Raw genomic sequence first — 14781 nt, 5'->3', positions numbered from 1 at the left:
AGAAGAAGAAGAAGAAGAGGAAGAAGAAGAAGAAGAAGAAGAAGAAGAAGAAGAAGAAGAAGAAGAAGAAGAAGAAGAAGAAGAAGAAGAAGAAGACCTTAATTTTTAAGAGGCAGCTAATTCTATTTTTAAAATGCCAATTGTGCCAAATCTGAAAACTCAAAACTATGACCAACAAAAGCATATACATTGAAAACAGAAGTATTTGGAGCTAGAGACCTACAAGTCTCTTCAACTATAGGGACGAGGTGTTGTCTCATGTTAGTTTCTAATTACATATGTTAAAAATGGCTACGTTAACCACTATAGAGAGAAGAGTAAGTAAGTACACACCTCCCAACAAATACAGGGGAAAACATCATCCTCAGGGAATGATTATCTACTGAGTGTTCAGAAAACTTTTAGAATCTACATGCTTGCTCAGTACAAAGCCAAAAGGCAAACGTGAATTTCCAGTGCATGTCAGTGCTGTCAGAAACTTTTAAAAAGCATCAATGCATTTATTTTAGCAAGACAAAGTATGAGGTTCTTAGGCTAACTGAAGCAAGAAGGCCACAAGCACAGGCCATTCAGTGCTGTCCTTCCCTGTAGAATCTTTTAGGCCCTATAACCAGGTGTGGAGCTTTATTATAATCAAGTCATAGAAGAGAACACAGCAGAATTTTTGATGCTTCATTCAAGCCAAAAGATCATCACATTGGTAGGGATTCCAACACAACGGAGTCATAAACACAAGCCAGCGACCTGGGTGGCTGGCAGCAGTCTCGGGTTCCTGATCACCTGAGGTAAGAGCAGGACCCCAAGGTGCGCACACTAATCGCCTTGATATGGCCACTCTCCAGTGTACACAGATCTCTGCAGCACAGTATAGGAGGAAGGAACAAGGAGGTAAATGGAGGGGACCCAGACTGGCGTCCTGGTCTAGTAAGGATTGTGTGGGGGGTGGAGGTTGTTTCTTTGTTTACTTGTTAACTTGTTGTTTGTGGTTTTCTTTTGTTTTGTTTTAGAAAAGGCCTCTACAGAGCTCTGGCTGTCCTGGATTACTCACTATGTAAAACCAGCCTGGTCTCAAAGTCCCAGAAATCCTCCTGCCTCTGCCTTCCGAGAGCTGAGATTAAGGGTGGGATTAAGGGTGGGTGAAACCACACTCAGCCCCTGATAAGATAAATTTCAACGTGGCTAATTGCTTTGTCACAAAATGCACTTCAGCTCTTTGATCTAATGATAGGTAGAGTTTACTTTTGTTCAGGAATGGAATCTTGGCAGTTGTGAGGCCCGGATCTCACAAGAGTGACATAGGAAAAGGATCTGGGTGGCTTGCAGAAACATGGGAGCCTTGCTCTTCTCCCTGTTTGTCTAAATCTATTGAATCCCAGCTCTTCTCCCAGAGTCCCACACGCTGGAACCATGAAGAACTTAAGGTACAAGGATGCTTGCCACACTGCCCTTAGCTCCACTGTGGATGAAGAAATGACGGTGCCTGGCGCAGCTCAGCATTAACTCTGACTGAAGGCCAGGTAGACCAACAGTCACGGCACCTGGACCAGACGGCATTACTCAAACAACCTTACTCTTGTGTTTTTCCCCCACAAGATAGATCAAATAAACCAGCTGAGCTGTACAATGACGCAGGAATTCTTAGACATATTCTTGTTGAGGCTTGACAAGGAGGTAGTTGAAAGCTGTCAGTCTCTATGCTGTGTAATGGTTGGTGCTCACTCACCACAGTCACATGAAAGCCAAGTTTAACATGCACCCTATTAGTGTGTAGTTTCTTTAACAGCACAGAAAAACTACCCATGGGTCCTTGAGTTTCCCAGTTGAGTAGTGAGAGGCCCATCCAGTGAAAACTCCCCAAGGCCAGTGGTGTGTGTGTTTATTTTAAAATAACATTCAGCCTCAATAATTTCCCTAGTTTTTCTCCAATTTCCCAAACAGGTAGGTAAATTATAAATAAAATCCAAGGCGCCTTCAAAAACTCAAAAGGCAGGATAGACACTGTCTAATTTGGAAATAGTAAGAACATAATTTTCAGTGACTCTACAGTTATCAACAAATAAACAGCTTTGGGTTTCCCATAATTCCCGTGGGCTGCCATAAGACGATTCTTATTTACCTTACAAGCACTTATCTCTAACAATTTCAAACTTTGAATTTTTAATCGATCCTTTCACAATTACACACACACACACACACACACACACACACACACACACACTGATCACATTCATCCCCTATTATCCTCTCTTACTCCCTTCAACCTCTGCTGAACCCTTTATTCCTAAAAAATCTCCCTCCCACTGTTACTCATTTTGAGAATCATCGTGTTTTTGATTAGGGCTGATTGCATGAAAGTAGGTGGGAATTACTGACGGAAGCAGGGCCAACTCACTAGTGGCCAAACCACCAAGGAACTCCTCCCTATTCCACAGCCTCCAGCTCCCTGTGCAGGGGCAAGGCACCATGAACCCCTTCTCTGTCCATGGTGGCCAGCCGACAGGCCCAGTGTTGTGCAGGTCTTGTGAAGCTGTCGAGAGCCCATTAGTGCAACCACCACACTATGTCCACAAGACTGTTTCACCACCTTCTTCCCCAGCCTTTGGCTCTTGTGTCCTTTCTGTACCCTCTTCTGCCCTGTTTTCTAGAAATGTTCAGAATGACTTATCAGTAGTACCAGTAAGGTGAACAGAAAATAAAGCCATCCTAAGGTAGGAAGGGATTACCTGAGTTGGAGCCCAGGGAGAACACTCCATCTTCATTCCCACTAAAAACAGAGTATGTAATGGAGCCTGGACTTGACACAGGAGCAAACGCCTTTACAGTCACAACAGAGGTACCTGTAAAATCAGGGTTTAAGAAGAACATTAGCACATTTTATGGAAGCACAAGAGTGAATGAACACTGCGTGTCATCTGCCTACTCTTGTTACACTTGTCTATTCCTGGGACAGTCACTGTCTTCACAAACTATGCTGAATACTGGGATACAGGGACAAGATAGAGGAGAACTCCATCTTTGCAGTAGTTATGAACTGGCAAAAGACAGAGGATGAACCATTAGACAGTACACATCCAAAGCTCATTTCAGATTGTGTGGACTTCCCTCAAAGGAGAGAAATGGGTCACTGACAGAAAGTATGGTTTGGGTTAGGAGAAGCAGACCCTCCTTTAAGACGTGTGAGTACTGTGAAGGTAGGCTGCCACACAAGGAAGTGACAGGAGAGATTCTGGGAGGACAGCAGTGTGGTTGGAAAGGGCTGAGACATCAAATGAAACCATCGGGGAGTGTTTGATTGAGCTTGCGTGGAATCACAGAAGGGAGTTACGGGATAGAGTTAATTTTTATGGTATGCCTTTAATAAGACACTTCCCCAGTACCTTGCCCAGTATCCAGTCCAGTCATCACAATTCTTTAAAAAAAAAAAAAAGAAAGAAAAGAAAACCATATTTGGAAAGAGGGAAGGGGAAAGTTTATCTCTTCCCACGGACACCTAAAGCTAGCTGCACGAGCCTAAGGGACAGAGCTTGAAGCCCACCCTAAAAGTAGTAACAGTGGAAAACATTAATAAATTAGGCTAAATTGACTTTCCCCCTAGGCTCTTAAACATTTTCCACAGAGGGTGGAGGAGTTGGTTTTTCAGGTAAAGACACTGGTTGTCATGACTAGACACCGAGTTGATCCCAGGAATCCGCATTTGGAAGGAAAGAACTGACTCCAGAAAGCTGTCCTCTGATCTCCACATGTGTGCTGAGGCATGTGCTAACACACACACACACACACACACACACACACACACAATCACACACACAAACACACACACACACACACGCCCTTGCCTGTGTGCCCTTCTCCCCAGATTTTAAAATAAAATAAATAAATGTTATTTTTTGAAAAGAACAGAAAATACAAAAGGTCTGACAACGGACAGAATTTTCACCTAGAATCCTCTTAATGCTTAGCACTCGAATCATATCTATTTTTTATAAATACCTAAGTTTGTAAAGTCAAAACTTCAGTGAGAACTGACTTGGATGAGAGGCAAGTATCTAGTAAAGCCCAGACAGAATCCACGCTGGTCGGAAGGATGTCCTTGGATGTCCTTGGAGAGTGAGCATGGCTTTGCACACAAGGTGAAACCTTCTGCAAACACTGGGCTGCATCCCCAGCTCCCAGAGATCATTTTTCAAAGGACACTGAGTTACCCAGGCTGACTGTGAACTCTCTGTAGCTCTTTAGACCTTGTGTCCCTTTTGCCTCAAGGTCCTTCGGCTGGAGTTCAGAGGCATATGCCAACAGGACAGATTGAGTCACAACTCATTAGAAACTTAACAGAAAGCCTGACAAAGTTTAAATCCCGTTAATCTAGATTTCCAAATGACTCTCCTTCCCAAACCACTTACAAAGTTATTTAGCAACAAGGAAACAAATGAAATAATGGTGGTAGAATGGAATTACTACAAGTGTTGAGAACGCTTCAATTGCATTGTAACTGATGCTTATGGTACTACACATCACCAGGCACATGGCTCCAGTAACAATGTCTTCCTTTTCTATAAGCTGATGTAGGCACACATGCACACACAGATTATATATATATATATATATATATATATATATTTTTTTTTTTCCTTTCAAATGTGGGTTTCAAAATTATACACACATATATATATATATAGATAGATAGATAGATAGATAGACACTATAAATAATATATAAATTATAATATAAATAATATATTTATAAATAATATAAATATATATACTTATATTATAAATAATATTAAAACATCATACATACATACATACATACATACATACTGCAGTGTGCTTCAGTGATACTGCTCAATCACAGTTCTGTGCTTCCTTACACAAATTATGTTTAAGTACAGAAAATTTTATTGCAACTATATTGCCACATATTCATAAGGATGTCAGTCAGAAAACAAACAATTGTGCAGGCAAGATGTACAATCCTTGTTGATGGCCTTCATTTCTCCCTGGGATAGAATTATTTTTCCATGCCCAATTATAAAAAAAAAAAAACTGAGGATAGCTCTTGTGTGTAAAAAAAACAATGATGACCACAAAACTGGAAAATATCTCTATGGCCTCTCTTATATAGAAGGAAAATTCCTATTTTGTTGCAAATCAAATGTTTACAGTGTGAAATGGAATTGTAACCCAGAGAAATTTCATTCAACAAGAACCCTTCAAACTGGATGCTAAAATCTGTGGAGAGCCACCAGTGTTTATGTATTTTCTTTCTCTGACAGAGTTTAAATGGGAAACATCCCTAACAAAGAGCAAATAAAGGCCTTGATCTTTCTAGATCCTGCTTCCCACCACATTGTTAACCTGCCTTTCTCTCTGCCCATACTGGTAAACTTGAAAGGCTGTGCACTGCACCTCAAGGTAGAGATGGCAAGCTGTAAAACTGCCCACAAACATTACATACAAACTTGTACATGAGCACTCCTTGAGTACTGTTCATTACTCATAAGCAATAAAAATATTATCAGTGGCTGAGTCAAAACATGCATTCAAATGGTTCATTTATAAAGAGCAGTTTGGCCAGTTCCAGGATCTTTTATTGATAATTTCAATTTCTTGATTTCAACGACTTGAGTGTGTTCTTCAACCTTCTTCTGACCTCTGATGCCCCTGCAGAGAAGCCTGCTTGGTGTAAGTGCTCCTTAGTGAAGACACATCCCTTTTCTCCCATGACTCTTTGGAATTTCTTGTTCTTTAGTATATGACAGCTTGATTTTAATGACTTTGCCATGAGGCTTTTTGGCTTCGCCCTAAATCTACTTTGTGAGCTTATCACATTTAACATTTCTATTCCCTTCTTCAGCTTTGGAAAGTTGTTGGACTTTTAGAGACCCCAGTCTCATTTTGTTACTATCTAATAGCTTGCATCTAAGTCCCCCAATTTTTAAGTGTTATCAAATCTGCTGTTGAATTTCCCTAGTGAACTTTTCAATTAAGTTGTAGGATTAGTAAGCCTTAAATTTTCCATTTGATTCTTTATATGAATAACTTTTTACTGATGTCATTTGATTGTCTGTGTTCCTTGTAATATATTGACTGAGTTTCTTGAGATTAATTCATGATTTTAAATTTTTATTCTTTTGTTTGTGCCACATTTCTCTGTATGCTTAGTGGGGTGAGGGACATTTGTGTGCAACTGAAAGAGAACAGTCACCCTCCGTTTTTACTCACTGGCTTTGTACAGGAAAGCTTTGCCCATCAACCTGGTTAGCAAGTCTGAGAACCTCAGAAGTTTTTTCTGACAGTGTCTTCTTATGATTGTGCTTATAGTTTCCCAATTAGAAAGGTTCGCATGTTTTGGTTCATGCCCACTACCACTGGGAGTTTGTAAGAGTTTCTGAAAAACTAGGAGAGGATTTCAGTGTTCTACCTTGAATAATTCAAACATCTGACAGACAGAAGAGAAATCAGAGCATAAAGCTCAATAACACCATAGACAACAAATCTATTAGACATCTACAGAACACCTTATCCCCAATCCCTACAACACACATTCTTCTGAAGTACTCACAGAATATTTTCTAGGTAGTTCATGTTTTAGATCACAAGATAAATCCTAATGAATTTGGCAAGATTGAAACCATAACAGTGTCTTTTCCAACCACTATAGAGTGAAACTTCATCTCATTGGCAAAAGGAAAGCCAGGAAATCCCCAAATGTGTGAATGACCAGTGCACCAAGAAAGAAATAAAAGGAAATTAGAAAAAGAATATTTTGAGATGAAAAGAAGACCACACAATAAAAGTTTTGGTGTAACAGAAATGGTGGAGAACATCTACACTAGAAACAGGAATGGCAGGCCACCATGTTATGTCACAAGGAAGGAAGAGAAGACAGTGAGGCTGATCTTAGAAGAAGGAAAGAAATAATAAAGATCAGAGCAGGAATAAACTAAATAGAAAAACACGGAAATGGTTGGAAAATCATTGAAAGGAAAATTTTAATTTTCTTTAAAAAGGCCAACTAAATTGAAAAAAACATAGCTAGACTTAGCGAACAAAAGAGACAAAATATTCAACAAAAGTCAGATACAAAAGAAGAGACATTATTACTACCATAGCAGGCAGTTAATACAACTATGAATAATGGTGCCAACATATTATGTTTCCTAGAAGGAACACATATTTCTCATAACTTACAACATATGAAAACTGATTCATAAAGAAATAGAAATTTTGAATAGACCTACACTAAAAAACGACTGGACCAGTAATAATAAAAAAGAGCACCACAAGATGAGATGTTTTTACTGAAGATAATAAATATTCATTTGAATGGAGCTTATGCCAATCCTTGGAGGAATAACACATCTACAAAGGAGGTAGAGATGGGGGGACTTGGGTACCACATCTCAGAAGATGGCATTTGAGAACCAGGCAAAGGGCAGGTGGATGAGCAATAACCTGATATTTTGGAGCAGAAATTAGATAAATAGAGGTGTTACTTCAGATTTTCTTTTCACCTCCCTCTTCTGACCCCTGGCATCCCCCTGGAATCATATGGGAGTCTCCATCAATAACACCATTGGGTTGGTCTACCTTCAAAATACTCACTGAATTGGGTACAGGGAAGGTGTATTAATAATTTCTTCAGACTCCCTAAGTGTCTGCAAGTACAGCTGAATTGAGAAGTCTGTGTCTTAAAAAGCACTAAGTCCTCAGGTGGTGGTGGCATCACCGTTAATCCCAGAACTTAGGAGGCAGAGGTTATGGCATCTCTATAAGTTCAAGACCAGGCTGGTCTACAGAGTTCCAGCCGGGACTACAGACAGAAACCCTGTCATCTCAAAATGGCTATTTCAATCCACACAGCAATTATTTTTCACATTTAAAAACTGGCACCATGGTGTATATGTTTGTTTCTCACTGGTGGAGAAGTCCCACTCCTAAGAAAGGAAACCCCATATTAGGTTAATAAAATGAGATGAGGTTACCCTTTACATCATCAGGCCAGTTAAAAAGTCTACAATGTAGGTCTGAAGATGGTCCTGTGATTGAGAACACTTGCTGCTCATGCAATGGACCAGAGTTTGATTGCCAGCATACACATGACAGCTTAAAACTATCAGTAACTATAGTCCCAGGGGATCAGTCACCCTCCTCTGGCTTCCATGGGCTCACATTGTACACATGTAGTTTACATGCATGAAGGTAAAATACTCCTAGTCATGAAATAAAAGTAAAAAATAATCCCAGCATGGATGAGGGAGGGCTTCTTAGACTCCACCCCTAACTAGGGAGCTTTAGCATTTAATGGTTCCTGGGGATGGGGGGGGTCACTTATCTCTGGAGTAAGTGGTCATGCCCCAGTAGATAACCTCATACCCATTCATATATAGGCAACATTAACTGGACTCAGTGGGTTAAAATAATCATGATAATAATAGAAAGTAAAATTTTAAAAGATGTAAAACTGGAAGGGTCATGAGGAAAATGGACAGAGAACTGAAGGGTAGGTATGAATGGGGTACACTGTATACATGTAAGAATAAATGAAAACGATTTTAAAAGGAAGAAAATAATAGCAAATCAAAGGAGGTAAGACCTTGAGCTTCTGTGGCTGAGACCCGAGGGGGCTGGAATGAATTCTCTCAGACATGAAGACTGTTTTGAGGTACGTACCCTTTGAAGAAACTTAACTTTGCCTAAGACATCTATCTTCTACAGAGTTATCATAAATCACAGATAAGGTAAGGAGATCTATATTGAAAATGGCTACCTAGACAGTCCTCATTCCTATGAAATCTATCTCGAATGCAAGGCTGGTCCCTAGTAATGAAATAGGAATGAGAGAAATATTTGTTCCTTCATTGTCATAAACATTCCAAAATCCCCAGTGACATGGTACTGCCTACTCTTGTTTATGGGGTAATTTATTTCCTTGGAAAATACAATTCTTATCTAGTGTGTTCAGAAAAACAAACCAGATGGCAGAGCTTTAAAAGCTGCAAACACTTCACAATGATCACACAACCATTATGTAATAACTCCTTGCTCCAGTTAGAACTTAAACCCTGCTAACTTTATAAACTTCATGTTGAGATTTCAGACAAAAGGGAAACAGCCACAATAACAACCGAAGTGATGACTGGTATCCTCCTACAGCTTAATTTAATCCTTGCAGCATCCTTGTGAGGAAGTCATTACTGCTTCCACTTTATGGAATGAGAACTCGCTCACCATGAGCAGTGGAGCCACGACAGGCTCTCCCTCCCCGCCTCAATAATGTGTGTCACATGTCCACACTGCCCAGCAATGGAGAACAGCAGCTCACTGGATCTCCTGCCAAAGTGCTGGGAGACAGTTTTCTCCTCCAAAATATCCACATCTAAGTGGGTTACTTATTTTATAATATTTAATATATTTTACTAGTCAGATTTCCCCCATGTGTCATCATGTTTCAATATTAGTTCAAGTTTTCCAAAGTCTTGAGTACTTAACTTTTAGCCAGGGTATCAAAATAATTCATAATGTCAATTTTCCACCCCAGGGCAATTCACAGAAATGCATGAAGTTCTGAAGAGCCCACACTGAGGACAACGGTTGCTGATTCATCCTCACTGGGATCTCCACAGTGTTAAAAGGGAAACAGACACAGGGAGAAGCCTGTTTCACCATTTAGTGAATTTAATCATTGTGATTAACTAAGTAGTTTCTTCTTAACTTTTGAAGAGGCTTGGAGCTTGTTGGTAAGACATCACTTTAGAAGATGCCTCTGTGTCATGTGAAGAGTAGGGGTAGGGAAAAATGTGCTCTCTTCCAAAAAAAGAAAAAGGGAAGAGCATTGGAAATCCATAAAGGGAATTACTGGATAGCAGAGAGGCATAAAGAAACCAAAGGGTGATAAGAACTTGGGGCTCTGGCTGCACTGCCCCTCTGCATGGTGCGGGCAACAGAAGCTCGGTGAACATGGCCAGGGGAGGGTACCAGCAGTGTTATTCCCATGTGGGAGCACAACTACTGGAAGCCTCAAATCCAGGCAAGGGTTCTAGAGACTTCTCTGGCAAGAGAGGAATTCTATTTTGTCAGTCTCCATGGCTCCCAGGAGCTGTGTCCAAGGGCCATTTTGAGAGAGGTCCTATTGTCTAAACTGAGCTACCCCAGAAGCCTAAGAACAAGGAGAAACCACAGGTTAGACGCTGATGAGAGGAGGCTTTGAAGAGTCATGGAGAATGGCAAGATCACACACGGGCAAACAGAAAAGGGCAACGAGCACACGCCCAAGGCAGTGAAGGGTTCGGGGAAGGTGATCCAGCCTCAGTAGGAGATGACCTCAGTACCTGAGACTAACCTGGGAGTTCAATAACCCTGAGCCTAGAGTCATCAGGTAGATCAACTACAGTTTACAACTGTAGAGTCCAGAGGATGGTACTTACCATCCAGAACTACATCCCCAAGAAAGGTGATCAATGCTTACTGGAATTTGAAGGTATGGGAGACAAGCCTGCCTGTTGAGGAGACACCCTTCAACTTAAATATTAACTACCCTATGATGGACAATCTGGGGACACTGAAGAATGGGAAAACATACCTACTCCACAGACTACAAAACTAAGTATGGCAAGCAGCAGCCCCTTATACACAAGGAAAGGAGGCTGCTGAAGTTAGGACCATTCTGACAGATGTCAGACACTTCTACAGTATGAGGCCATAGGAAAGACACGATACTACTCCAAATTCAACTGACCCCCACACCAGGCACCCACCTGCCACACTTTTAGAACACCCATAAAGAAGCCACACCAACATGGGGTCATAGGAAACTAAGCCAAAATACCTTGGAGATGTTTGCATATTTGTGTTTACTACTCACGACAGCCAAGAAGTGGAAGTAATTTAGACACTCATTAACAGACAGGCAAATAAAAGGAAATACAGATTGCATATACATACAATAGAGCTTTACTCAAGTATGAAGAAGGGAAAAGTTCTGCCATTTTCAGGAAGGTAGAAGGAATTGGGGATGTCTGTCCTCAGAAAAATAAACCAGGGTCAGAAGAACAAGCAGGGTGTACCCTCTGATACATGAAATCCATCTAGAAGTGACATCCATATATGCATGATAGTTATGCGCATATGAAAGACAGTGTAGGGGAAGGGCTACAGAGAGGCAGAAAAGCCTAAGGGAGAGAGAGAGACTGCATGCAGGAGGGGCAGAAGATCGAGGGAAAGGAATGTCTCCTGTCTCCTCTGATATGGGGAATTTAGACTTATGCATATATATATATATATATATATATATATATATATATATATATGTGTGTGTGTGTGTGTGTGATGTATATATGCATATGAGTGTGTGTGTATGTGTGTGTGTGTTGTGTACATGTGTATATTCCCTGAAGCAGAAGACAGGAGGGTAGCCATTTGGGGTTAGGAAGGAGTATAATGAGAGAAGAGAAAGTGGGATTGTGTACATGTGTATATTCCCTGAAGCAGAAGACAGGAGGGTAGCCATTTGGGGTTAGGAAGGAGTATAATGAGAGAAGAGAAAGTGGGAAGGGGAACAGGGTCGCATAGTGGGAGGAAATTATGATCAAGGCACAATGACAGAGTCATGAATGTGTCTTGGTAATACTCATTACTGTGTACACTAAAATTAATGAAATGAAAGTAAAAAAGATGGCAAGGAAATCAAATGCCCGTTTCTGGCTTCTGTGGTCACCAGGCACACAATTGGTACACATACATACATACATGCAGACAAAACAGTCAAAAATATGATTAAGCAGCTTAATGTGACGTGAATTTACAATAACACCCACAATAAGCCACTCAAGATTAACAATCCATGTCAAGTACCTCTTACTGATACAGTGTGTGCGAGACCTATGGGAAATGTAAACTTCTCTAATACTTTTCATTTGAAGAATACAAAGGTTCAAGTTTTAGGTGCATTGGGAGAGAACAAAAGTTGTTCTGGAAGTTATAAAATGACATTTAATCACATTAAGGTCATTCTAATACTGATTGATTGATAACCTGCAGTATTTTGAGCCTACTGAAATATGAATAGAAAACAGTAAATAAGGGAAATCTTTTCCTTGTGTTTGATATTGCTGCAGTCTGTATTAAATCCATGTTCCAGGAAAAGGAGCAGCTGCTGGAAAATGTCACCCAGTGTCTCATGCACACAGCCCATGCTTATCAGAGAACCCAGGGGACCCTCCCCATCTCATGCACACAGCCCTTGCTTATCAGAGAACCCAGGGGACCCTCCCCATCCGGTTGCTTGCTCTGATCAGATTCAACGGCTCTTCAAGCTGCCATTCCCTCTTTCTTCTTTTCCCTTTCCTGTTATATCTGCTGGTTTGGGTCCACCTCTTAGCTGGCACTGTATACACCCTCCCATGTCAAGTGTATTCTTCCAGGGCAAGTCTGTCCACAACTCATTACACCTGGCTACTGACAGACGCCAGGTGCCTGCATTGCCAGGTGAGAAGTGTTAACTAGCGTTCTTGAAGCTTGTGATTTCAGAAGTGCATTGTTAGGATGCTAAGTGTTGTCTAATGGCTAAGCAGATAGCTGCTTTTACAATACAGATCATCAAATGTAACTCCTAAAAAGATAATCTTATAAGGAGTTAATAGAACATGGAATTAGAAGGATAGCGACTTCTGACATGTTTATTCGTTAGCTTTTTAGGTCAAGTCTTAAGTAAGAAGGCACAGCATTAGAAGTAGTTTTGGTTTCTTATGTTCTACCCTGACATCTTGTTTCAGACCAGAGCAATATTAGCTATGCCTATACTTCGGATGTGGATGTTTCCCAAAGGTCTACCATGTTAACAGCTCGGTGAAAACCCACGGGGATGGTTCTTCCGGGAAATGGTGGCCCTTCAAGAGGCAGGCCCGTGGCTCACTGTTGGGTCCTGGGGATGTGAAAGAGGACTCTATTCCTACCCTACCTTCCCACCATGATACTGCCCTCCCAGAAACCCAACACAGCAGGGCCACTCAGCTTTGCCTAGAACTTCCAGAGTAACTAAACAGAAGAGAGGTCTTGTTTAAATAAGCTAGTTGGTTCAAGTGTTTTACTGTAGTGTTAGAGAACTAATACAATCCCATTGATTATAACTTTCCAGTATCAAGAGTTGGCTAGACTCCTGGGCTTACAACTGAATCTGCAATGGCAATCTTTGTAGTCTTTTGCACTGTGCCCTAATTTGTACAATACACAAGAAACTTAAGGATACACTCACCTGGCTCACAGTTTTCAGTCACGAGTCCTGTATAGAGATAGTGGCTGAAGGACAGTTTCACACCTTCTCCTTCCATGTGGACAACCAAGAGGCCCATGGTTGTCCTTGCTGGGGTCCCTTGATCTGCGGCCAATAGCTGCACCCAGATAGGAAAGTGTTCTGAAGATGGTTTCTGCTGTAGTTTAACTTCTCCTGTATATCCATCGATGGAAAACATGGACTGGCGGTCTACAAAACTGAAAATAACAGTTCCATTGGGCCCTGCATCTGGGTCACTGGCTCTCAGATGAACAATGGTCTGGTTTAGGGCCAGCATGGGGGAAATGAAAGCATCAACCGGGTTCTCTTCCCAAACAGGATCATTGTCATTAGCATCCGTGACGTCTATGAGTATGGAGAGCACGCTGCTTTTTGCACCTTGAATGCTGCAGTCTCTGGCCACTGCCTGGAACGTGTGTTGAGACCTGGCTTCTCGATCAAGGGTGTGGCTAGTTCTCAGGGTCCCTGTTACATGATCAATAGTGAAGGCGCCAGAAGCTTCCTCCATAAGAAAATATTCCACCTGCCCGTTGAGACCCTCATCTCTGTCTATGGCAGACAGCACCAGAACCACGGTGCCCACCTCCGCATCTTCTCTCACGGAGGACTGATACTGCAACATAGGAAAAGCGGGGCTGTGGTCGTTGTCATCCAAAACTCTAATATGCAGCTGCATTGCAGAGCTTCGGGGCGGGCTCCCCAAGTCTGAGCACAAGATAGTGAGGGTAAAATTGCTGACCTGCTCCCGGTCCAAAGCACGAGTTGTTGAGAGTTCTCCTGAGGTTGTATGGATTGCAAAATACTCATCGGTATTTCCTTCTGTCACAGAAAACAGTTGAAGATCTATTAGAAATGGGAAAATAATAACCCCTTGACAGCTAATATACTTATTAATTTAATCATTGAGGGAGGTTATTGATTATTGCATCTTAGCTCTTTTTTAAGTACTGAGAACAATGGAACGCGACGGACTCGGTAGCTTCTCAATGTCTCAGAGCATTCCAACAATCGAATATAAAATGTGTCGTATTAATATATTTTCCCCATAACATTTAGGTGTGTGTTTTATTGAAAATAAAACAAGAGTCAGGGATAAGAAACAGGATACAATGTCCATTTGGTTTGGTTTGTTTGTTTGTTGTTTGGTATCAATCAAAAATGAACTTGTGGAGCCACTGACGAGATGACTCAGTGGTTAAAAGCACTTGCTGGCTGGGCGGTGGTGGCACACGCCTTTAATCCCAGCACTCGGGAGGCAGAGGCAGGTGGATTTCTGAGTTCGGGGCCAGCCTGGTCTACAAAGTGAGTTCCAGGACAGCCAGGGCTACACAGAGAAACCCTGTCTCAAAAACAAAACAAAACAAAAAAAGCACTTGCTGATCTCTCAGAGGACCCTAGTACTGCTCCCAGTATCTACATGGGAGCCCACAGCCATCTTTAACTCCCATTCCATGTGATGCAATGCCCTCTTCTGGCCCCCACAGGTACTGA

The 14781-nt window shown here is 41.4% G+C and overlaps 1 protein-coding gene across 1 annotated transcript in view; it reads right to left on the bottom strand.

The window, feature by feature from the left end:
- Dchs2 (dachsous cadherin-related 2) overlaps positions 1–14781 on the bottom strand; it is a 121766-nt gene that overhangs the window by 26417 nt on the left and 80568 nt on the right. The window contains exons 13-14 of the mRNA XM_029538031.1: positions 13252–14109; positions 2724–2837 (exon numbers count right to left, since the gene is read on the bottom strand). Of these exons, the coding sequence (XP_029393891.1) occupies positions 2724–2837; positions 13252–14109 (972 nt within the window). The remainder of the gene's footprint in view (positions 1–2723; positions 2838–13251; positions 14110–14781) is intronic.

This window comes from Mus pahari, chromosome 4 (genome assembly GCF_900095145.1).
Source record: "Mus pahari chromosome 4, PAHARI_EIJ_v1.1, whole genome shotgun sequence".
NCBI classification, from domain to species: domain Eukaryota; kingdom Metazoa; phylum Chordata; class Mammalia; order Rodentia; family Muridae; genus Mus; species Mus pahari.
This window is presented reverse-complemented; position numbering and strand designations above follow the sequence as displayed.